Source organism: Lethenteron reissneri, chromosome 5 (assembly GCF_015708825.2).
Source record: "Lethenteron reissneri isolate LAM-NWPU_2019-01 chromosome 5, ASM1570882v1, whole genome shotgun sequence".
NCBI classification, from domain to species: Eukaryota; Metazoa; Chordata; class Hyperoartia; order Petromyzontiformes; family Petromyzontidae; genus Lethenteron; species Lethenteron reissneri.
The window spans coordinates 4,576,519-4,600,295 of NC_083783.1; the positions used below are offsets into that span (position 1 = coordinate 4,576,519).

The 23,777-nt window shown below is 47.5% G+C and overlaps 1 protein-coding gene across 1 annotated transcript in view; it reads left to right on the forward strand.

The window, feature by feature from the left end:
* Window positions 1-6,463: 6,463 nt before the first annotated feature.
* Window positions 6,464-23,777, forward strand: part of LOC133351415 (androglobin-like) — a 120,537-nt gene continuing 103,223 nt past the window's right edge. The window contains exons 1-2 of the mRNA XM_061566615.1: window positions 6,464-6,491; window positions 12,797-13,032. Of these exons, the coding sequence (XP_061422599.1) occupies window positions 12,806-13,032 (227 nt within the window). The 5' untranslated portion in view covers window positions 6,464-6,491; window positions 12,797-12,805. The remainder of the gene's footprint in view (window positions 6,492-12,796; window positions 13,033-23,777) is intronic.

The following is a 23,777-nucleotide window of genomic DNA, read 5'->3' on the forward strand; positions in this document are numbered from 1 at the left end:
GCATTTCCCATAAATATGCTAAATTCCTCTTGTTATGCAAATTATTTTGTCAAGGCGCTCTTCCCCCCTCCATCCCAGCTTAAATAGTCGCTCCAAGCCTGGGGCTTGTCATTCAGACTGCCTCCTCGACAGGCCTGTTCTCCACCTGATGACGGCTACTTGCGTTGTGGCCGAAACATCGTGAGAATAATTTTATTATGTTTTCTTTTTATTATTTTATTATTTCAATTTTACGTGACTTTACCGAAAGTCTGCTAAGGCTACACGGTGGAGGAAGTGGGGGGGGGTCTTTGTCTTTGGAGTGTTAAGTCAATGACATTTCACACAAATTGATTTCCGAAGTGAGGGTTTGCGAGCCGCTTCTCCGAGTGGTTCCGATTTCGTCCCACGTGTAGTAAGCACTCGTAATGAATTGGCCTGAAACACCTTCGCACATAGAGGACCGCAGAGCCTGGACAATTATTGGTAGCGCGGGTTCTGCCGCGCGTGGCTGCTGCTGCCGCCTTCCAACGTGCCTGGCTCGTCATCGCGCCTCTGAATTGTCATCGCTCTCTCTTTCTTATAGAGTGATGTGTGTGCACTACGCATGTTGAACTTCTTTCGCGCCGCACGTAGCCAAGCTGATGAGCGAATACTGTTCAGTGGCAGAGCATTTCAAGTTAAAATCGCAGGATTAATGTTCGTATCACGATTGTAACGAGCATCGCGCAGGAAAATTTGGACGTGACCGTCCGTCCATCATTCCGGATGTGACGTCCAGCCAGCCAGTCAAACTTTTTAAAAAAATCGAATAGAGTATGGTGTATGAAAGTAAGTGCCATCTTCATAGCGCGTAAAAAGAGGGGCCATTGCTCGAAACGTCGCGTGTGTAATGTATTCCCATTGCTACGGCCACGCGGTGTTTACTGACAAACGTATCGCTGTGTGTGCGTGCTTTAAATCGTTGCGTATCTGTTTGTGTCGCAGGTTACGTATTGATTTGTTTGCTTCAGCCATCGATTAGCCTTTCCCGGAATACGAAGTCCGCCCGGTCGGCCGAGAGGTTAGCCAGCCTGCCGGCCAGACAGGCAGGCAGGCCAGGCAGGCAGGCCAGGCAGGCAGATAGGTAGGCAGGCAGGCCAGGCAGGCAGGCCAGGCAGGCAGGCCAGGCAGACAGGCAGGCCAGGCAGGCAGGCAGGCAGGCAGGCAGGCCAGGCAGGCAGGCCAGGCAGGCAGGCAGGCCAGGCAGGCCAGGTAGGCAGGCCAGGCAGGCAGATAGGTAGGCAGGCAGGCCAGGCAGGCAGGCCAGGCAGCCAGGAAGGCAGGCAGGCAGGTAGGCAGGGCAGGCCAGGCAGGCAGGCAAGGCAGGCAGGCCAGGCAGGCAGGCAGGCCAGGCAGGCCAGGCAGGCAGGCCAGGCAGGCAGGCCAGGCAGGCAGACAGGCAGGCAGGCAGGCAGGCAGGTAGGCAGGCCAGGCAGGCAGGCAGGCCAGGCAGGCAGGCAGGCAGGCAGGCCAGGCAGGCAGGCAGGCAGGCAGGCAGGCCAGGCAGGCAGGCAGACAGGCAGGCAGGCAGGCAGGCAGGCCAGGCAGGCAGGCAGGCCAGGCAGGCAGGCCAGGCAGGCAGGCAGGCCAGGCAGGCAGGCAGGCCAGGCAGGCAGGCAGGCAGGCAGGCAGGCCAGGCAGGCAGGCAGGCAGGCAGGCAGGCCAGGCAGGCAGGCAGAGCAGGCAGGCAGGCAGGCCAGGCAGGCAGGCCAGGCAGGCAGGCAGGCCAGGCAGGCAGGCAGGCCAGGCAGGCAGGCCAGGCAGGCAGGCAGGCCAGGCAGGCCAGGCAGGCAGGCCAGGCAGGCAGGCCAGGCAGGCAGATAGGTAGGCAGGCAGGCCAGGCAGGCAGGCCAGGCAGCCAGGAAGGCAGGCAGGCAGGTAGGCAGGGCAGGCCAGGCAGGCAGGCAAGGCAGGCAGGCCAGGCAGGCAGGCAGGCCAGGCAGGCCAGGCAGGCTGGCAGGCAGGCCAGGTAGGTAGGCAGGCAGGCCAGGCAGGCAGATAGGTAGGCAGGCAGGCAGGCAAGGCAGGCAGGCAGGCAGGCCAGGCAGGCAGGCCAGGCAGGCAGGCAGGCCAGGTAGGTAGGCAGGCAGGCTAGGCAGGCAGGCAGATAGGTAGGCAGGCAGGCAGGCAGGCCAGGCAGGCAGGCCAGGCAGGTAGGTAGGTAGGCAGACAGCCAGGCAGGCAGACAGCCAGGTAGGCAGGCAGGCAGCCAGGCAGCCAGGGAGGCAGACAGCCAGGCAGGCAGACAGCCAGGCAGGCCAGGCAGGCAGGCAGCCAGGCAGGCCAGGCAGGCAGCCAGGCAGGCAGGCAGCCAGACAGGCAGGCAGGCAGGCAGGCAGGCCAGGCAGCCCACGTGACGTGCAGACCGACTGGGGCCGGCAGGTCACGTGGTTCTTCTTCAGGCATGGGGCTCTGTTGGTCCAATCCCACCCGTCGGGCTGGAATTGTTCTCAGAATCGGAATCTGTATTTATGCTGGAGGAATCCGATGAGCGATGAAGCTCTTTTTTCACACATGTTCCGTATTCTATTGTCCATTGGGGTGTCACGGTGACGAGGAGATGTTAACTACCTCGCCTGGCATACAGGAGGTCGTGGGTTCGATCCCGACCCTGACGCCTGCTGCATATTTTCGGGTCGCCGATTGCGTAACGCAGTGCGCTAACCACCACACCCTAGCTCCCCACCGGCTATTGGGGCACCCGCGGCCGCCTTTGTCTCCCCCCAGTAGTGATGTTTACACATTTAAGTCGACCTACGGGAGACCGAAAGCCGCTTTAGACATTGGCCACTGTTGTTGGTCGTGAGCGGGAATTGAACTCGGGTCGCCGGGTGAGTGCAGTGCGCGCTAACCACTGCGCCACCGTTCCCCACCACCCCGACAAAACACGCACGGGTGCGATGGTGTACCCAGACACGTGCAAAGACAAACATCCCCCGTACAACCTTGTAACAGACTTTTGGGGCAAGTGCTGTTAGCGAGCACCTACGAAGGCCGGCACGGCACACGAGGGGGTGTGTGTGGCCAGCACCACGCCCGAAAGCCTTTCTCTCCTTCGCGGCGATGTTTTACACACCGCAACAGGTACTCATTTGAGGCTGAGTCGACCTAGGGGAGGCCCGGGACCGGTGTAGCCAATCTTCACTTTGTGTTGGCCGTGAGCGGGAATCAAACTCGGGGGTAGCCCGGGTTCGTAGCGCAGCGTAGCGCTAACCACGACGCTCCCTAATCCCCACGTGCGCACAAACAAAGACGCACAGACACACAAAGACAGACGCAGGCCCCCCCCCCTCCCCCCGCGTTTGTGTTGAACCCATTGTACACGACGACACGAATTGAATTGTGTTTGGGCTCCAAAGGTTCTGTTTACAAACCCATGCGGGCACGTCAATAGAATCACGGGCGCGAGGCAGAGAGAGGGAGGGAGAGAGGGCAAGTGCTAAGACATTGCCGCGCAGAAGCGAACGCATCAGCAGCAAAACTACAATTCGCCTAATGCACGCATTCGACCCTCCAACATTAAATGTAAAATATATATCGATGTATAAATCTGCCGTCAAGCCAGCCCACACGGCATTGCATGGGAGTGAATATTGTCAGCAGCATTTTGGTTGAATACACGGCGGAATGTCTGGACTGGTTTCGACATTCAGTGTCTCATCAGAAGCGTCAGGCTCGCTGACTTGCTTTAATGAACCGATGCTCGTGGATTTATCTTCATATCAGTATCAATTTTTACCATCATCATTATTTCCTGCACGGCCGTCATCATCATCACACTTTCATTGTTTTCCGTATGCTCATCATCACTACCACCACCACCACCATTGTTTTCAGTATGATCGCCATCATCAACACTGCCAGCATCATCATTATATTCACCACCATTACTATCATCATCAGAGGACTGGATTTGGCTGATATACAGCTCTACATGATAAGCCACTTCGTTGAGCTCTCATTTGTGGCCGGGTAATTTCTGAAAATGAGCTACACAGCTCAATGGGCCTTACCTGGTAAAATAAAAAAAACTGTTTTAGTTTACCATCACCACTACAACCACACCCGCACATCGGATTAGCACGGTTGGTTCCGTACGGTGCGAAAGAAGTTCGACATCCATGCATACACACCCACACCGCCATGACAATTAACTCCATTATAATCAGCATCACCATCATCTTCATTAACACCACGATCACCGCCAGCGTCATCATAATTGTCACCATCACCGTAATCTCATTGTCATCGTCAACTTTACCACGATCACAACCTCACCACCATCATCATTATCACCACGATCACCACGACCATCACCATTTTCTTCACAATCACAACCACCACCATCACAACCAACACACCACCATCATCATCACTGTGATCTCATCAAAGACCCGACATCGCCACCATCGCTGCCCTCTTATCTCAAACATTTCCACTCCATCTCTCTGGCTTCTCTCTACGCGCTGTAAAGAAGGGGCATTGTCCGAAACGTCACCTATCATTTACTTGTTTTTGTCGAGGCCACATGTACACACACATGGTGTTATTGACGAATGCGTTCAGTTTTTGTGTGTGTGTGGGGGGGGGGGGCAATCAAGAAGAACGACCAGGCCACGAATAAACAACTTTGAAATGAAATGACTCAGGCGAATGTGACTGCGCGTACCGCGGACTGAAAATAAAACGAACGCACGGGTTCCGGAGAAGCTGCCGTTGAAAGAAAACTGTTCGAAGGTGATAAAGTCAAGAGAGCCTTCGCCTGCTAGGGTCACATCGTGAGAACAAAAACGTGGAACTTGTTTGCGAAAGCAGATTCTGCGAGGCACAATACCCCGGTTGAACGTGCGCGAGGAAGACCGAGGGTGACGATGGGTGGATGACATCAAAGCATGGACGAGGCTCACGCTGGACCAGACAATGCGGATGTCAGAATACATTGGGTGGCGAAGAATTGCCAAGTGTGTGTCTGTGTGTTACTTCCAACTGCGCCGCTGCTACAATCGTGCTCACGACTTACTTCGCGACATCGTCCGCGACAGCCGGCCCGCCATAATTGGCACCGCTAATGATCGCGTCCTTGGGCGAGCATCTCGGAGGAACATTTCGCGAGATGCGAACGAACGAATCTCCCGGGATCCTGCCCGGTCTGTCGCTCAAGGAGGGCATCTCGGCTGGCAGCGTTTAAGAAGGCCCCTGGGGCAGCCGTTGCAGACAGAGAGGGTTGGCGAGGAACCTGCTACTTACGCGCGAGGCCAAACACAGTATTCGCTTTACATTATGAGACCTGCTTTGCTTACCCCCGAGCTCTCATACTCTGATGGTGCGTTGTCTTTGAGTTGTGCGCCTTTTGGCGTCATCTGGTCCAACACCAGGTGGCTCTTTGAAAAGCTGTCTCGGGTGTGGAGCAATCAATTTCAAGGACAGTGCATATCATTATACTGGTAGGAACCTCTGGTTACACCAGCCCACAGGGGATTATTGTGTCCGTCCGTCCGTCGTGCAGGGAGGGGCTGGGTGGGGAGGGAGGGGCTGGTGGGGAAGGGAGGGTGGGGAGGGGCTGGGTGGAGAGGGTAGGGCTGGGTGGGGAGGGGAGGGTGGGGAGGGGCTGGGTGGGGAGGGTGGGGCTGGGTGGGGAGGGTGGGGCTGGGTGTCGAGTCCACGAGTAGCAGCCGAGCCTCTGGCTCGCCAGGCTGTGGCGATGCCAGTAAACGTGCGCTCAATGCTGTCCGTTCCATCCGTACGGGGATGGAGTGTTGTTGCGTCTACCCGGTTTCCTCCAGGGCAAACTTCTTCAGATTAAAAACAAAAACTCAACGCATTAGGACACTCGTGAAAAATAGTCTAACAAGGCAGTGTGGTTCTCCTGGAAAAAATAAACAAATTTGCATTATTATTATTATTATGGGTACGTACGGATCATATGTCGTCGTTTGTGATTGCCCGCCAGAAGGTTTTTATTTTTCTGGAAGTGGTGACGCTACGTTGGTAAGAGGTTATCTCCCTCACCCGCTACACAGGAGGTCGTGTGTTTGATCACGACCCTGACGCCTGCTGCTGTATATTTGAAGTGTGCATGTTTCTCTCCCCGTGGTCGCGTGGATTTTTCTCCGGCTCCTCCCGTTTTTCCCCCCTTCCACGTTCAGAATCAAAATCACGCGTTTAGAGTATTCCATCTCCTGCTATAAATTTCCACGCGATAAGCCACTAAGTTGACCAATCATTTGCGATAGCCAAGTAGCATATTTTAAAAAAAGCTACATGTGTTTATGGACGTGCCGTTTGGTTCCTCAACTGGGGTTGAGAAACGATTCGTCCAGCGCACTCTGTAAATCATTTACCCAAGCCTCGCATCGGGACGCTTCTAGACTCAAACACCGTAACCAATAAGCCCACGCTCATGCGAGCCCAAACGCAGCGCTCTCTCACTCCGGCGCGGACACAAAGACGGACGGACGGACAGCAAGAAGGTGGGTGTCTAGAAGTGGAGTTGCATCGATGGAGAGTTGGTTTGGGGAAGCGGCGATGTAGTGGTTAGCAAGCGCACTGCACTGTGGAACCCCCCTGCCTGCCTCTACCCACTCACCACACTGCAGGTCATCTCACTTCTCTCTCTGCTTCTGGACTCGCACCGCTCCACTGCGGATTTTCCTCCCACCATCATCATCACCACCGTCTTTTGTTCGTCCAAGCACTTACGATGAACACAACTCTCATCTGATACAACGTTGGCTGCGCCGCGCGACCCCAGTTCGATTTCCACTCACGACCCGTAACAGTTGCGAAATATCTGAACCTGTGCCGGTCCCATCTTAATTTAGGAGCTTTCGTGACTGCAGGAATTGTTCTTTGGTTCTTTCGGTTAAGTCACGTCTAAAGATAAAATAATAAATTTAATAATAGCATATTACGACGTTTCGATTGCAACACAAGCAATCATCATCAGTTAGTTAGATTTTTGTTGCTATTTCTATTATGCCTGATGATGATTGCTTGTGTTGCAATCGAAACGTCGTAATATGCTATTATTTAATTTATTATTTTATCTTTAGACGTGACTTAACCGAAAGAACCAAAGAACTGTGCCGGTCCCTCCCGTAGGTCGACTCGGCCATCAGTGAAACTTCAGCACTGGGGAGACAGAGGCGACCGGGCGTGGTGCTGGTCACCCACCCCCATCGGATGCCATTCACGGGTGCTACTCGCTAACAGCACTTGCCTCCAACAGGATGTTGAAGGCTATACGGGGGATCTTTGTCTTGAAAGCGATATGGCGATTTCGGGCAGTCCACCAGCTCGTATCGATGTTCATTGTTAATGGGCTGATTACATTTTGACCTGTGGGCGCCTCAATGTTGAGATTGTAATTGCTTGAAGCAAGTTGGACTCTGCTGATGAGACGCTGAATGGTGAAACCCGGACAGAATTTACCTGCGGTGCTGAGACAATGTTGCCGAAATTATGCACTATCCAGCAAGGGACGTTGGGCTGATGGAATGTGTCAAATACTTGTTTTTTTTTACTTCTCAAAAGGTCAAACGGCCAGCCACAAATAGCGCAGTCAACGTTGTATTAGATGGGAGTTATATTCATCGTAAGAGCTTGAGCGGACAAAAGAACGTGATGATGACCTGCAGTATGGTGAGTGGGTGGGTGAGTGTGTAGTTGTGACCTACAGTGTGGTGAGTAGGTAAGTAAATAGGTGAGTGAGTGGGTGAGTGGACAGCAAGGAGATGAGTGAGTGTGTTGTTGTGACCTGCAGTGTGGTGAGTAAATGGACGAGTGAGTGAGTGGTGAGTGTGTTGTTGTGACCTGCAGTGTGTTGAGCCAGAGGATGAGTGAGTGAGTGGATGAGTGAGTGTGTTGTTGTGACCTGCAGTGTGGTGAGTGAGTGGATGAGTGAGTGAGTGGGTGAATGAGTGTGTTGTTGTGACCTGCAGTGTGGTGAGTGAGTGGACGAGTGAGTTAGTGGATGAGTGAGTGTGTAGTTGTGACCTGCAGTGTGGTGAGTGGTTGGGTGAGTTGAGAAAGATGATGATGATACAGAGGCAATGTAGACTCTGGCTTCTCCACTGCTGGATGAAGGGAGATCAGCGATTTGGGGCCGTGCCTTCCTGACCGCTGTTTGTTAACTCTGGAGGTGGGCGCGAATCTCCGTTATTTGACTGCGAGTCGCTTTGTAAATAACAACGGAGCGAGGCGTGCGTGTGTTTGCGTAACGGGGTGCAGGGTATTTGTTTTGGAATTGGGTACGTGTGTGTGTGTACGTGTCACGGCCAATAGCAGTGATGATTATCTGAACCGCTGGTTGGCCTCCCCTAGGTCGACTCAGCCTCAAATCAGTACCTGGATGCGATGCGTAAAAACATCGCCGCTCGCGAGACAAAGGCGGCCGGGCGTGGTGCTGGCCACCTACCTGCTCGTGTGTCGTTGCGGCCTTCATAGGTGCTCGCAAACAGCACTTGCCCTTAAAGTCTATTAAGGCTTTCATCTTCTTGGTTCTTTCGGTAAAGTCACGTAGAAGGGAAATAATAAAATAATAAACATTTAACATTATAAAATACAATTCTCACGACGTTTCGGCCACAACGCAAGCAGCCGCCGTTAGGTGAAGAACAGGACTGTCGGAAAGACAGCGTCCATTCGGAAACGTCGTGAGAATTGTATTTTATTATGCTTTATTTTTATTATTTTATTATTTCCCTTCTACGTGACTTTACCGAAAGAATCAAGAAGAAGAATCCCTGCAGTCACGAAAGCTTTAAATCGAAATCCATTAAGGCTATACGGGGGATCTTTGTCTCGCGCGTGTGTGCCACGGTGGTACGGCGGGGAGTCCATGCAGTGCATCTGCTAGTCCATCGCAATCAACCCACGGCTACTTTGATCTGCCCCGTGACCTCCCTGCCAGCAGCGAGCCACTGCCAACGCAGCATCACCGTGTGACAACGCATACTCTTAGTTCTTTCGGTAAAGTCACGTAGGTAAAAAAATGAAATTAAAATTAATAAAAAATAAAATAATAAAAAATAATAAATCACGACGTTTCGGAGGCAACACAAGTCTCCGTCATCAGGTGAGACCGTCACAGCCAGATTTGCTGCGTCAAGTGAGGCAGGGGATTCAAGATGCAAACTCTTAAATACAAGTTCAGGAGGAGGAGGAGAGGAGGGAGGAGCTTATCAGAATGTGGTAGCCAATGAATGAAACGTATCGGGAGGGGGGGGGCGGGGCTAAAAGAGGGGACGCATGCTCGTCAGAGTTAATATGCTAAATTCCTCTTGATATCCTCTTGATATGCAAATTACTTTGTCAAGGCGCCCAGCTTATATATATATGCTCCAAGCTCGTGTGCTGTTTCATTCAGACTCTGTCGCCTCGACGGACCTGGTTTTCACCTGAGGACGGCTGCTTGCGTTGTGGCCGAAACGTCGTGAGAATAATTTTATTATGTTTTATTTTTATTATTTTATTACTTCCCTTCTACGTGACTTTACCGAAAGAACAAAGAAGAAGACTCGTGAGAGTTGTCTCAGCGCGGACAACGCACCCCGTAGTCCCAGCGGTCCGCGACTCAGCGGACACAGCCTCCGTCCGTCTTCGAAACGCATTGATCAACAACGGCGTTTTTCAATTAGAGCATCGATCGAACCGCTTGCTTGTCCTTGTGAAAGAAAAAAAAGAAACAGCTCGGCTCAATGGGCCTTAGCCGCTGAAATCAAGTCCCGAGCCTGACCTATTACGTTGCTGGAACTCCCCTGTTAGATGTGACACCTAGGGGAGATACATCGGTACGGTCACTGTCAGTCGAGCAGCAGGTTGCGTGTTGCCTCGCCAGTGTGGAAGAGTAGGCCAAATATCCTCCAGAGAAGCTGGCCTGATCTCCCTCTAGTTCAGTGGTTCTTAACCAGCGCCTGGGAGTGCGAGACATGCATTATTTGTTTTTAAGGTGAATACTCGAAAAGATCAATTAGGCACGGGCAATTGAGTACAATTGAACACGGAGGAGGCTTTCGCGACCAATATCCATGATACAGGGTTTTTTTTTTGGGGGGGGGGGTTAGATCGCGTAAATATATAAATGTGTCGTTAAACCCGCTACTATCCGACACAGCCAATTAGTGAGGTTTGTCACGTAAACAGAACATGCCAATTCGTCACCAGTACAGCAACACCGGTGTGTTGGAGAGCAAAGCGACATTTACAATCTGAGTACGACGTTTCGCCAGTTATTACAACTAGCTTCATCAGGCTAGTTGTAATTATGTGGCTGTCGCCTGATGAAGCTAGTTGTAATTACTGGTGAAACGTCGTACTCAGGTTGTAAATGTTGTGGCTTTGCTCTCCAACACACCGGCGTGCTGTACTAGTGACGAATTGGCATGTTCTGTTTACGTGACAACCCTTACTAGTTGGCTGTGTCGGGTGGTGGCGAGGTTAACGACACATTGAAAATGTACGAGATCTAACCCCAAAAAACCTGTATTTTGAACGTAAGTCACAACTTACTTTGTTTCATCAAACCGATGTGTTTATTAACATCGTAATTTTTTGTTACGATTCAGAACCAAAGGGGTGCAAAGCTGCAGTAAAGGTTAAGAACCACTGCTCTTGTTGATGCCCGGGCTTGCAAATGTTATTTTTTAACACAGTCACAACCCGGTATCCGTCTCCCCCTTTCACATCGTTACGCAAACACGTGGTCACTATACGTCATCGCCTGTATTGCTCGCTAACAGCACTTGCCCCAACAGTCTGTTAAGGTTCTAGATTTGAAGTTTTCGTGACTGCAAGGATCCATACTTTTTGTTTTTTTCGGTAAAGTCACGTAGGTAAAAAACTAAACAAATTAAAATGAAAACAACTAACAAAATACATTAAAATGAAAATAACTAAATTTAGTTGTTTTATCTTCTTGGTTCTTTCGGTAAAGTCACGTATAATGGAAATAATAAAAATAAAACATAATAAAATAATTCTCACGACGTTTCAGCCACAACACAAGCAGCCGTCCTCAGGTGAAGAACAGGTCTGAAGAACAGGTCTGTCGAGAAAACAGAGTCATTTCAGACTCTGTCTTCTCGACAGACCTGTTCTTCACCTGAGGACGGCTGCTTGAGTTGTGGCCGAAACGTCGTGAGAATGATTTTATTATTATTTGGTTCTTTCGGTTAAGTCACGTCTAAAGATAAAATAATAAATTAAATTAAATAATAGCATACGACGTTTCGATTGCAACACAAGCAATCATCATCAGGTATAATGACATAGCGACATAAAATCTAACCAGAAAACTATAGACAGACATATTAGCAGACAGATATCACCAAGATACATAGAGAGAGCAACACAGGTAACAGAGAGGGGTGATCGTCTGAGTGGGGTGGCCTTAAATAGACAGAGGGGGGCGGAGGCAGAGAGAGGGAGGGGGGTTCGAGAAAAAATTAGCAAATCAATGAATGGACAACAAACGTGGTGCTGCAAGTGCGATGACACGGCAAGCAAGCCTGAAAATCAGGAGAAGGACACACTAAAATAAAATAACCTAGTAAAATATCGAAATGTAATGTAATACAACACAGAGGGTCGGTCAACACACAATTAACGCATAGCCTGGTTGATTACGTATTTCAAAGATTGCTAAGTTAGAATTTAAGTGTGAACATTCCAAAGAGAGGACACAGGCAGAGAGAATAAGTAGCCAGGTTAGATTTTATGTCGCTATTTCATTATACCTGATGATGATTGCTTGTGTTGCAATCGAAACGTCGTATGCTATTATTTAATTTAATTTATTATTTTATCTTTAGACGTGACTTAACCGAAAGAACCAAATAATAATTCCTGCAGTCACGAAAGTTCTAAAATTAAGATTGATTTTATTATGTTTTATTTTTATTATTTCCATTCTACGTGACTTTACCGAAAGAACCAAGAAGATGAATCCCTGCAGTCACGAAAGCTTAAAATCGAAATTTAGTTGTTTTAAATAAATAAAAATTAAAACAACTAAATTTAGTTTTTTCATTAAAAATATTTTTTTACCTACGTGACTTTACCGAAAAAACTAAAAGTCTGCCAAGGCTATACAGGGAGGGGGGGTTGGGGATCTTTGCCTTTATCTTCATTTGTGACCGTCAATCAGTGGCAGACGGCGGTTGACGTTCACTGCCCCATCGAAGGCGTTTGACAAAGTCTTAATTCGTACAGGGAAACGTTCACGATCACAATCATCGGAAGATTAATAACACTGGTCAACACACTTTTTCTGGCATGAGGTATTCCAACGGTTCTAATGTAATTTTGGGGTGCTGTTTCCAAATCTGGTATCAGTTTTTGTCTATCACATCAGTTTTTTGAGATATCAAATATTGCATTTTTCAATAAAAACTGCAGAAGAAAAATATTAAATAAATGTGGATATCTACATAAAATGATATTATAAACACACTATCCTAAAAATACAGCACCATATTTTAACACTAAAGCAGTCACTGACTCGCAACAACTTGCAATCATAAGTGACGGAGTTAATTTCGGGTGAAATCAATTAAAATGGGGTATGCCGATAGCATTAAAATGAGATGTGATAGAGCAAATCTGAGATCAGATTTGGAATCGAAAATTGAAAAAGTCCAGGCCAGAATTTTTTTTTTTTGTTGACCAGTGTAATCCGATGAGCCGCAAATGCCCTCATTCCGCAACGTTTCCCCTACGCCTGTCCCATCGAGCATCTCCACCGCAACGCGCAAGGCTTGCGTCCTCCGCCCTGCAGGCATCCGCGATGGAGGCGTCGGGAACGACCTCGTCGACCGTCGGCACACGAGCGCCGACGCAGAACCCTCGGCGCCTGCCCCGCTCGGACGGAGGAGCGTCCCTCCCCGGCAGCGGGGCCCGGTCCCCCCAGGGAGCCTTGCGGACCCCGTGTCGCGGCACCAAGGGCACCCACGACGGCTCCGTGCAGGCCGGCAGACTCCGGGAGAGGCTCCTGCAGAGCCGAGCGGAGAAGAGGTAAAGATACAAATTTCGATTTAAAGCTTTCGTGACTGCAGGGATTCATCTAATCGTCCGATTACTAATTCAAGTCCATTTACTTGATAATTTCTCCAGCCCCACACGTCCATGCACGCCGCAAACCCTCCCCTCTATCCCCTGTGAACTCCTACAGCCAAACTCCCCCCCTCTTCCCGTACCTATATAAAGCCACAACAGCAGATAATATTTCTCACCTGAAGACGGATGCTTGTGTTGCGACCGTAACGTCGTGTTTTCTTTTATTATTTTTACTATCTACGTGACTTTACCGAAAGAACCCCAGAGAGTAAAGAGGTAAGCGGGTGGAGCGGACCAGACGTCCGTTAGGTGTCAGCTACACTCGTCTGGTACGCACGATGAAGTCGTGGGTGCTATCCCGACCCTGACACGTGTACTTTTTAAATCCTTTATATTAAGTTCACTTGCTTGCCTGCTTGCTTGCGCGCTTACGACCGTGCAAATCTTTCGGTCGCTTTTTAACCCACTTCCCGTGATCCAATCGAGCCGACATTTTCCACACAGACTCGTTGTGCGTGACAATTAATTTTCGTGAAATTTTTTCCCAAAATGTTACACTTTTTAGGAAAAAAAAATGATATTTAATTAACAATTGCTAAATGGTGGCAGACAATCATCTGACCCATAGGTGGCAGCCATCTCAAGCCAGAGGACGAGAGGACTCTAGCCGCCACGCATATAAAGGATTTATAGTGAAAAACTTTGTTTTTACGGGTTAATTTTTTAGGAGTTTGCGTGTCTCTCTCTCACTCGCTCTCCCCGTGGTCGCGTGGATTTTTCTCCGGGTCCCTCTGGTTTTTCCCTCCACGTTTGAAATCCCACGCATATAAAGGATTTATAGTGAAAAGCTTTGTTTTTACGGGTTAATTTTTTGGAGTCTGCGTGTCTCTCTCACTCTCTCTCACTCTCCCCGTGATAGCGTGGATTTTTCTCCCGGTCCCTCTGGTTTTTCCCTCCACGTTTGAAATCAACGTCACTCGTTTCGAGGTATTCGGCTGCTTCTATAAATCTCCACGCGATGATAAGCCACTTCGCTGGGCTATCATTTGCGGCCAGGTCGCTTCTGAAAAAGAACTACATAGCTCAGTGAGCCTTACCTGGTAAAATAATATACACATTTTTTTATTTTTTATTTATTTTACTTTTATTAATTTACATTTTTTACCTACGTGACTTTACCGAAAAATCCTAAGAATATGAATCCTTGCAGTCACGAAAGCTTCAAATCTAGAAATAATATAATAGTTTACAAACTTGATTTGAAGCTTTCGTGACTGCAGGAATTACTCTTTGGTTCTTCCGGTAAAGTCACGTAGAAAGAAAATAAATTAATAGAATACGACGTTTCGATTGCAACACAAGCAACCGTCATCAGGTAGAACTAAATTTGAGAGAGAGACAAAACACAGACACGGAGACACACAGACAGACACACACGCAGAGAGAGACAACACAGAGACACACAGAGAGACACACACAACATAGACACACAGAGACCCAATGCCTGTGTCGAGGCCTTAAATAGAGAAAGAGGGGTGGGGGGGGGGCAGAGAGAGAGGTGGGTCTATTTTATTTATTTTCTTTCTACGTGACTTTACCGAAAGAACCAAAGAGTAAAATAGTTTTTACTTTAATTAGTTAGAGAGCCAGTGGAAAACCACCCGTGCCGTGCTGGCCCCGTGCCGGCACAGGTCAGATGCCCAAGTGGGAATTGATCAAATGTCGAGTAAATTCGTCTGAAAAAAAGTTCACCGATAGCATCAGTCCACCCACGCGCATCCTCCCTCGCTGTTGGATATGATCCGTCTAAAGACACGAACCTGCACGGCTCTCACTTCGAGAGGAAGGTATCACCGTGTCGGCCTTGTTTGGATGCCGCCAGCTGGTCGATAGGATTAAGTGGGGTCAAGAAGCCCTGTTAGCCCGAGCGTGGACAGCGCTTTGGTTGTCACCCGTGCCAAGCACCACCCTGCTTAGTTTTCACGAGATCTGCCACGTTCAGGGTGATCTTGTCACAGTCCACTTCCCATCGAGGGGTTTGTTTTTTAAGAGCAAAAAGGGGAGCTCTTGAAAGGCGCCTCGTGCTCTCCCTACGATCCACTCTGCGACACGCACCAGACATCCGCTTCTGAAAGGTCCATTTGTGACCAAATCTCCGCAGTGGAGGCCAGTGTTTCGATTTAAAGCTTTCGTGACTGCAGGGATTCATCTTCTTGGTTCTTTCGGTAAAGTCACGTAGAAGGGAAATAATAAAATAATAAAAATAATTAAAATAAAACATAATAAAATAATTCTCACGACGTTTCGGCCACAACGCAAGCAGCCGTCTTCAGGTGGAGAACAGGTCTGTCAAGTAGACAGAGTCTGAATGGCACGCTGCTGGCTTGGAGCGACTATTTATGCTGTGATGGAGGGGCGAAGAGCGTCTTGACAAAATAATTTGCATATCATATTATATTATTATATAATATTACAAAATTCTTTAATTATATTTTTTATTATGTTTTATTTTTATTATTTTATTATTTCCCTTCTACGTGACTTTACCGAAAGAACCAAGATGAGGCCAGTGTTGACAAGGTGAGCTGGCTGAGCCGTCGCTGGGCTGCTTTGTCGCTGAGAAGGCGAGTGTGGGATACATTCAGGTACTCTATGGGGAATTGCATTTGTGTGTGTGCCTGTGCCGAGTGGTGAGCAGTGGCGTAGTGACCTGAGTTCGATTGCTGGGCCAACATGGGTGACACATATCTGGACCTGTCCTGGGCTTTCACTAGGTCGACTCAGCCTGAAATTAGTACTTGGTGCGGTGTGTAAAAACATCGCCGCCAGGGAGACAAATGCGGCCGGGCGTGGTTCTGTGCCGGTCTTCATAGGTGCTCCACTAACATCACTTGCCCCAACAGTCTGTTAGAGGCTACACGGGGGGGGGGGGGGGGTCTTTGTGAGTGCCTGTGAGTCGGTATCAGTGTGTGTCTCTGTATTTGTTTTGCCAGTTTAGCATGTAGGCTTTCGCGACCAATATCATCCATAATAGAGGTTTTTTTGGGTTAGATCGCGTAATATATATAAATGTGTCGTTAAACCCGGCACCACCCGACACAGCCAACTAGTAAGGGTTGTCACGTAAACAGAACATCCCAATTCGTCACTAGTACAGCACACGGGTTTGTTGGAGAGCCAAGCAACATCATTTAAAATCTAAGTACGACGTTGTTTTGTTTTGTTTGTTTAGTGTGTGTGTGTACAAGTCCGTGTGTGTACTTGTGTCTGTGTGTGTATGCCAGTGTGTGTCTGTGTGCCGGTGTTATAGGTGCTACTCGCTAACAGCACTTGCCTCCAACAGTCTGTTGAGGCTATACGGGGGTTCTTTGTCGTTGTCTTTTGTCGGTGTCATTGTGTCCAAGCCAACTTGCGTGTATGTTGAGCGGTCTGTATTTGTTGTTGTATGTGTGTGTGTATGTGAATATTTTCCCAAAGGTCAATTCGTGCTTTTCATACGTTTAATTCGCTTTTCAAAATGTATTCATGAGGTTGAAGATATAATTTCAATAGAATTGTGGCAGGGGCGCATCTGCTAAAAATTTGAATGTCAAAACGTTGTGTTGTTACCCCCACACATACCCAACACACGCATACAACACACACAACACACATGTGTTACATAATCACCATTTATGAGCGGCCAAACCCTATTGAATTACGCTATTATCGAGTCAAGGTGCTACGCCCATTCATATTGCAAGGTCAAGGCGCAGCCCTGCAATTGCTTGCTCATGCCCCTGCGTGCTCTCTCTCTCTCTAAGAGAGCGAGCCTCTCCTGGAGTCTTAGAGGATACGTATGCACTTTGGCCTACTCTTCCACGACATGGGAGTTACCACCACGTGAGCCTTGCGTATAGATTATTTAGATTATTTGGCTGCTACGCATCTCCACATGACAAGCCACATCGTTGAGCTATAATTATTTATGACCAGGTCGCTTCTGAAAAAGAAGGTAATAGCTCAGGAGGTTTTATCTGGTGAGATAAAAACAAAGTTTAATTTATTTCTTTATATGCTAAGTAACTTATATTCTTGGTTCTTTCGGTAAAGTCACGTAGAAGGGAAATAAGAAAATAAGAAAAATGTAAAACATTATTTTATTGTTTCCCTTCTACGTGACTTTACCGAAAAAACCTAAGAATATGAATCTTTGCAGTCACGAAAGCTTCAAATCTAGAATCAACGACCACGTGGTCCGCACTGTTTACATTTGGGCAAGTCCATTGGCCTTGACGAGAGAGGGGGGGGGGTGTATTCTACAGTGAACAGTCACTACCACCTTAATCACACGCTCATTGCATTCACCCAAACACATGTATACAATTATCAATACATCTAAATAAGTGTAACGTCGTGGCAGTACTTAAATCGTAAGAGAATAGTGGCGTTTATATAATAATTATTAAAGACAACCCCCCGCCAAATACAGTCAAGATGGATTGCTCCATTTCCGTCCCTAGCAACGGCGTGGAGCTGTTGCTAGGGGCGCCGTGCGGCTTCCGTGTACGCTTGAAGGCAAAGCAACAAAAATGTCTAAAACTCCCAGAAAGAAAGAACTCTCGGCAAAAGGGAATGCGCCCAGCCTTGGGCAACCTTCCAACAACAAGGAGTGAGTAGCTATCACCCCCCCTCCACCATCACCACCCACCACCTATGCACGCTCACCAACACACACACACACCGATACAAACTTCCGCGAATTTCTCACGACATATTCGTATCGTCTTAACATCGCCATGATGAGCCACGGGCAATCCACTGCTGGATGATGGCAGGGATCGTTTTTGTTTATTATCCACACTTAGCACCTCCCGAAGAAGAGGCTTGATTCCACGGCTGCACCATCATCACCATCATCACCAACATCATCACCACCATCAGCACCCCATCACATTCTCTCGTCCGTGCACCATCATCATCACCATCATCACCAACATCATCACCCCATCACATTCTCTCGCCCGTGCACCATCATCACTTCACTATGCAAGTAAAAAATTTGTGATAATAGGGTTTTCCACTTTTTTCTGGCAACAAAACAGGTGTTAAAATGTTAAAACACCAAACTTAAACCTTTTACCAAGGATCATGTCTGCATTTACCACAATGCTTGTGGTCAGAATGCAAACAAAAAACATACTCTGATAATATATGCATTGTCCTTGAAACTGTTTTGTTGCCAGAAAAAAAGGGAAAACCCTATGATCATATTATGGTACTGGCAAAGGAGGTCCCATGATGTAGATGCTCAACCCTAGCTCTCATTACTCTGATAGTGCATTGTCTTTGTGCTGTACGCCTTTTGGTGTCTTCTGGTCTAACACCGTTTGAGACGAGGCTCAAAAGAAAGCTGTCTCTGGTGTGGACCAATCAGTTTCAAGGACAATGCATATATTATCAGAGTGTGTTTTTTTGTTTGCATTCTAACCACAAGCTTTGTGGTTAACGCAGACATGATTCCTTGTTAAAGGTTTCAGTTTGGTGTTTTAACATCTTAACACCTATGGGGACCTCATTTGCCAGTAAAAATATGATAATTGGTTCTTTACCCTTCTATCTGGCAACAAAACTGACACCTTTTTGCAAGGAGTCATGTTTGCATAGACCGCAATACCTGCAGTCATAATACAAACAAAAGAGTTATGTTCTTTTGTTTGTATTATGACTGCAGGCATTGCGGTCTATGCAAACATGACTCCTTGCAAAAAGGTGTCAGTTTTGTTGCCAGATAGAAGGGTAAAGAACCAATTATCATCTTAACACCTGTTTTGTTGCCAGAAAAAAGGGGAAAAACCTATTATCATATTTTGGTACTGGCAATGGAGGTCCCATGATATATGAAAAATGTGTGTTTTAATATTTATGTGTTTTATTTTATTTAGGGCCCCTTTTTAACGTATGCTACAGGTCCTACATTAGCTTAATCCAGCATTGGCTAGGTGGAAGGGTTAACGCTCGCTGCGCTGCGAGCCCACAACACGAAGCGACGACGATTGTCTTGCACCGTGCCTTGGGCCTCCCCGAGGTCGACTCAGCCCCAAATGGGTACGGCATCTGGTGCGGTGTTTTAAACATCGCCACTGGGGAGACAAAGGCGGCCGGGCGTGGTGCTGGCCACCCAACCGCTTCGTGTGCAGTGCCGGCCTTCACAGGTGCTGCTCGCTAACAGCACTTGCCCCAACAGTCTGTTGCAGGCTACACAGGGGATCTTTGCCTTTAAAAAAAAACAAATCTGATTCCATATTGTCGTTGTTATCTCTCTGTAATTCTGCACTCCCTCCTTCTACCCGTGCCTCCGTGCACTTTTCAGCTTTTTCTTCCATTTTCTATGCCGTTTTCGCAGAAACAATTGTCTCCTTCGTTTAACAAAGACGTGAGTCCCCCCCCTGCCCCCCCCGGTGAGGCAATTATCAATTGATGTCCGCATCAGTGACACCACAATAAAGACCCAGAGATATTGGCTTTGTATAAATTGACCGAATGCAACGTGTCACATCAGCTCCGCGCGTGCTACGTGTGCAGCGAGTTCGGATTCACAAGCTTCGTAGGAGCGCGAGAGATGGAGCCGCCTCGGGGGAGGAGGAGGATGCCTTCATCCAGCAGTGGAGTGAGTGATCATGGTTGATGACGATGGTGATGATGATGTAATGTCATAATCACCACTCCCGTGGGTCATGTAAAAAAAAGGAATTGCGTCGTGGACGATTGTGATCGGTGTACGAATAGCCTTCATAAACGTCAGGTAAAAAAAAAGATATATAAATAGATATGTGAGGATATATTGATTCATTGATTAATGTTGATCACCGATGGAGGAACCCCAGCCTGGAGCGGATCGATTAAATCATCTGCTGTGCAGATTGCGACGGATCAGGGAGGCTATCATCCAGCAGTGGATTGATCATGGCTAAAAATGATGATGCAATTTCACGCCACAATTATTTTGGATTGTATGTAAAAACATATATAAGGAATGGGACAATGTCCGATTATGACTAGCTAAGAATAATGATGGCCTACTCTTGACGTAATCCAATGCAATGTGGATTTATACAGCATGTAAATGTGATTGCAGCATCTAAATGTGATCCCAAGCTATGCAGTACCATTGGCAAGTTATTTTATCACGATGCAGTCAGTCACAGGTCTATCAGAGTAAGTTTGTGGGTCTTTATGTGAGTCTATGGGTCTCTGTGTGAGTCTAGGGGTCTCTGTGAGTCTATGGGTCTCTGTGAGTCTACGGGTTTCTATGTGAGTCTATGGGTCTCTATGTGAGTCTATGGGTCTCTATGTGAGTCTATGCGTCTCTGTGAGTCTGTGGGTCTCTATCTGAGTCTATGCGTCTCTGAGTCTACGGGTCTCTATATGAGTCTATGGGCCTCTATCTGAGTCTATGGGTCTTTATGTGAGTCTATGCGTCTCTGTGAGTCTGTGGGTCTCTATCTGAGTCTATGCGTATCTGTGAGTATATGGGTCTCTATGTGAGTCTTTGGGTCTCTTTGTGAGTCTATGGGTCTATATATGAGTCCATGGGTCTCTATATGAGTCTATGGGTCTCTATATGAGTGGGTATCTCTATGTCATAGACAGTGGAGCAGATAGAGGAAGGCTTTGAGCCTGGACCTGTACATGGGGCGGGGAGTCGACAGCTGAGACTGATGGGTGGGGGGGGGGGCAATTACCCTAATTAGTCTTCAAATGGGTGCCACAGAGGTGCACCCATTGATACAGAGATTGTTTTAATAAACTTGCACCATTGTTTCAAATTCCTGACACGTCGAACCGGCGACCTCTGAGGTTGCGCAAGCCCAGCGTGCTAACCGTTACACCGCTTCAGCAGCAGCAGCCTCCTCCTCTAATCTGGACAACGTAAGTCTCTTCAAATCTTCCTTTCCGATGGACCGCACGCGGCGAGAATGCCCGGCGCATCGCGATTCCTCGGGATGGATCTGGCACCATCGGCGTGCACGGGGGTGGTGGGGTGGGGGGGGACCCGCTTTCAAATGCGACCCCTCCAGGGATCACTTCTCTTCGCCTGGCAGTTCCACTCTTAATTGGTTCACGGTGCAATAGAGACGAGACTTGGCAGGGCCAGACGGGGATTTAACCTCCTGTTGATGATGGCAGCGATATCTGGAGCCCATGATGAGAAAAAGTGACTGGGGCCCGTGCAAAACTAAAACGAGATACGGATCAATGCGCTGTTCAGAGAAAGCGAGGTTTTTTTTTCTTCACGTGTGTGTGTGTGTGAGCAAGGCGATCGATTTGCAGGCAGCTGTACTTTAAAAATATATTTTTGGTGCAGCATGGTATTGAGGTTAAGATTTTCTATATGAATCGCCGCGATCATCATCACGATCATCATCTTGGTGAACTCTGGCCATTGCTCACTAGCATTGGTCGCGAGTGATGTTTTCGGGTTCACAGTGCAGAGTGCTAATAACTGGATAAGCGCCCCTCGTAAAATTCCATGACCAAGATCTGTCCACTGCTAGATGAAGGCCTCCCCAACCATACGGAGACGGACTTCACTTATTTTTTGCGTGTGAAAGCGGTGAGGTTAATATTATTGAAAGTAATATGTCATAATAAGAATAGTAATCTAATTTAGAGACCCATTTGTCAATCCACTGTTGGATGAAGGCCTCCCAAGACCATGTCAGTTGTGGGGATTATTTGACCATACTTCACCAATGCCTGTCAGTGAAATGGTGTAAATGCTTACCCCGAGCTCTCATACTCTGATGGTGCATTGTCTTTGAGTTGTACGCCTTTTGGCGTCATCTGGTCCAACCCATGTGAGACTAGGCTCTAAGGAAAGCTGTCTCGGGTGTGGACCAATCAACTTCAAGGACAGTGCATACATTATCAGAGTTATGTTTTTTGTTTGCATTATGACTGCAGGTATTGTGGTCTATGCAAACATGACTCCTCGTAAAAAAGGTGTCAGTTTTGTTGCCAGATAAAAGGGTAATAAAACCAATTATCATGGGAGCACCTGTCCACTTTTTTCCCTCTTCATTGCCCGCTGCCTGGGCCGATCTGGCCTGTTGGCCCTGGTGCAGTTACACCGCCTGCACACGTTTGATATCTTCGACACTGCTTGAGGCCTGTGAGGCTTTCCCCCGGTAAATAATTGCCATTATTATTATTATTCTCATATGTGTGTAGTGAGAGAGGGGAATAGGCTTGACCTCTCATGCAATCCAGAGGTCCCAGGGTTGTTAAGAAAGGTCAGGAATGTGTGATGACAGGAAGGAGAGGTACAGGCATGGACGTTATTTATAACCAGGTGAGAGCCCATCGAGACTAAGTCTTACAAGGGAGACCTGGATGAGAATACAAATTAATACGTACATACGTACATACATACAAACGATCTGTGCATCAATAAAGAAGAACACCTGAATTTTTTTAAATGTAAAGCTTTCATGACTGCAGGGATTCATATTCTTGGTTCTTTCGGTAAAGTCACGTAGAAGGGAAACAATAAAATAATAAAAATATAAAACAATACAATTCTCACGACGTTTCGATTGCAACCAGAAAATTTTCTTGCTGCGGGTTTCACACCTGATGATGATTGCTTGTGTTGCAATCGAAACGTCGTGAGAATTGTATTGCTTTATATTTTTATTATTTTATTGTTTCCCTTCTACGTGACTTTACCGAAAGAACCAAGAAAACTGAAAAAATGTAAGAATAGATGAAAGTAATATGTCTCAGCAGCTCCAATTCCTTTTGACAAACATGCGAACATGCTGTCTGGTCATGCCCAGATGTTCGGGAAAATATAAATAATAACACCGTACAGCTTAACACGTAGGCTTTCGTGACCAATATTATTCATAATCAACGTTTTTGGGTTTAGATCGCGTTATTTATAAATGTGTCGTAACCCTCCACCACCCGACACGGCCAATCAGCAAAAAAGTGGCACGTTGACAAAAGACAAATAGTTCACTGCTTTAGCCCACCGGTGTGTTGAAGAGGGAAACCACAACATTTACAATTTTTGAGTACGACTTTTCGCTGGTAATTGCATCCAGCATCATCGGGCAATTCGCCAGAATGGTGATGCTGGATGCAATTACCACACAACCGGTGTGCTGTACTAGTAACGAATTGGCACGTTCTGTTTACGTGACAAACCTTACTCATTTGATGTGTTGGGTGGTTGCGGGTTTAACGGCACATTTATATATTTACGCGCTCGAACCAAAAAAATCTGTATTAAGCATGATATTGGTTAAATTTTGATTTAAAGCTTTCGTGACTGCAGGGATTCATATTTCTGGTTCTTTCGGTAAAGTCACGTATTTTATTATTTCCCTTCTACGTGACTTTACCGAAAGAATAAGAATATGATATTGTTTACACTATGAGACCTCCTTTACCAGTGGCAAAATATAGTAGTAGGTTTTTACCCTTTAAACTGGTACAAAAACTGACACCTTTATACAAGGCATCATACTCTGATAGTGCGCTGTTTTTGAGTTGTACGCCTTTTGGCGTCATCTGGTCCAACACCAATGGAGACTAGGCTCTAAGAAAAGCTGTCTCGGGTGTGGACCAATCAACTTCAAGGACAGTGCATATCATTATCATTATCAGAGTTAAATTTCGATTTAAAGCTTTCGTGACTGCAGGGATTCATCTTC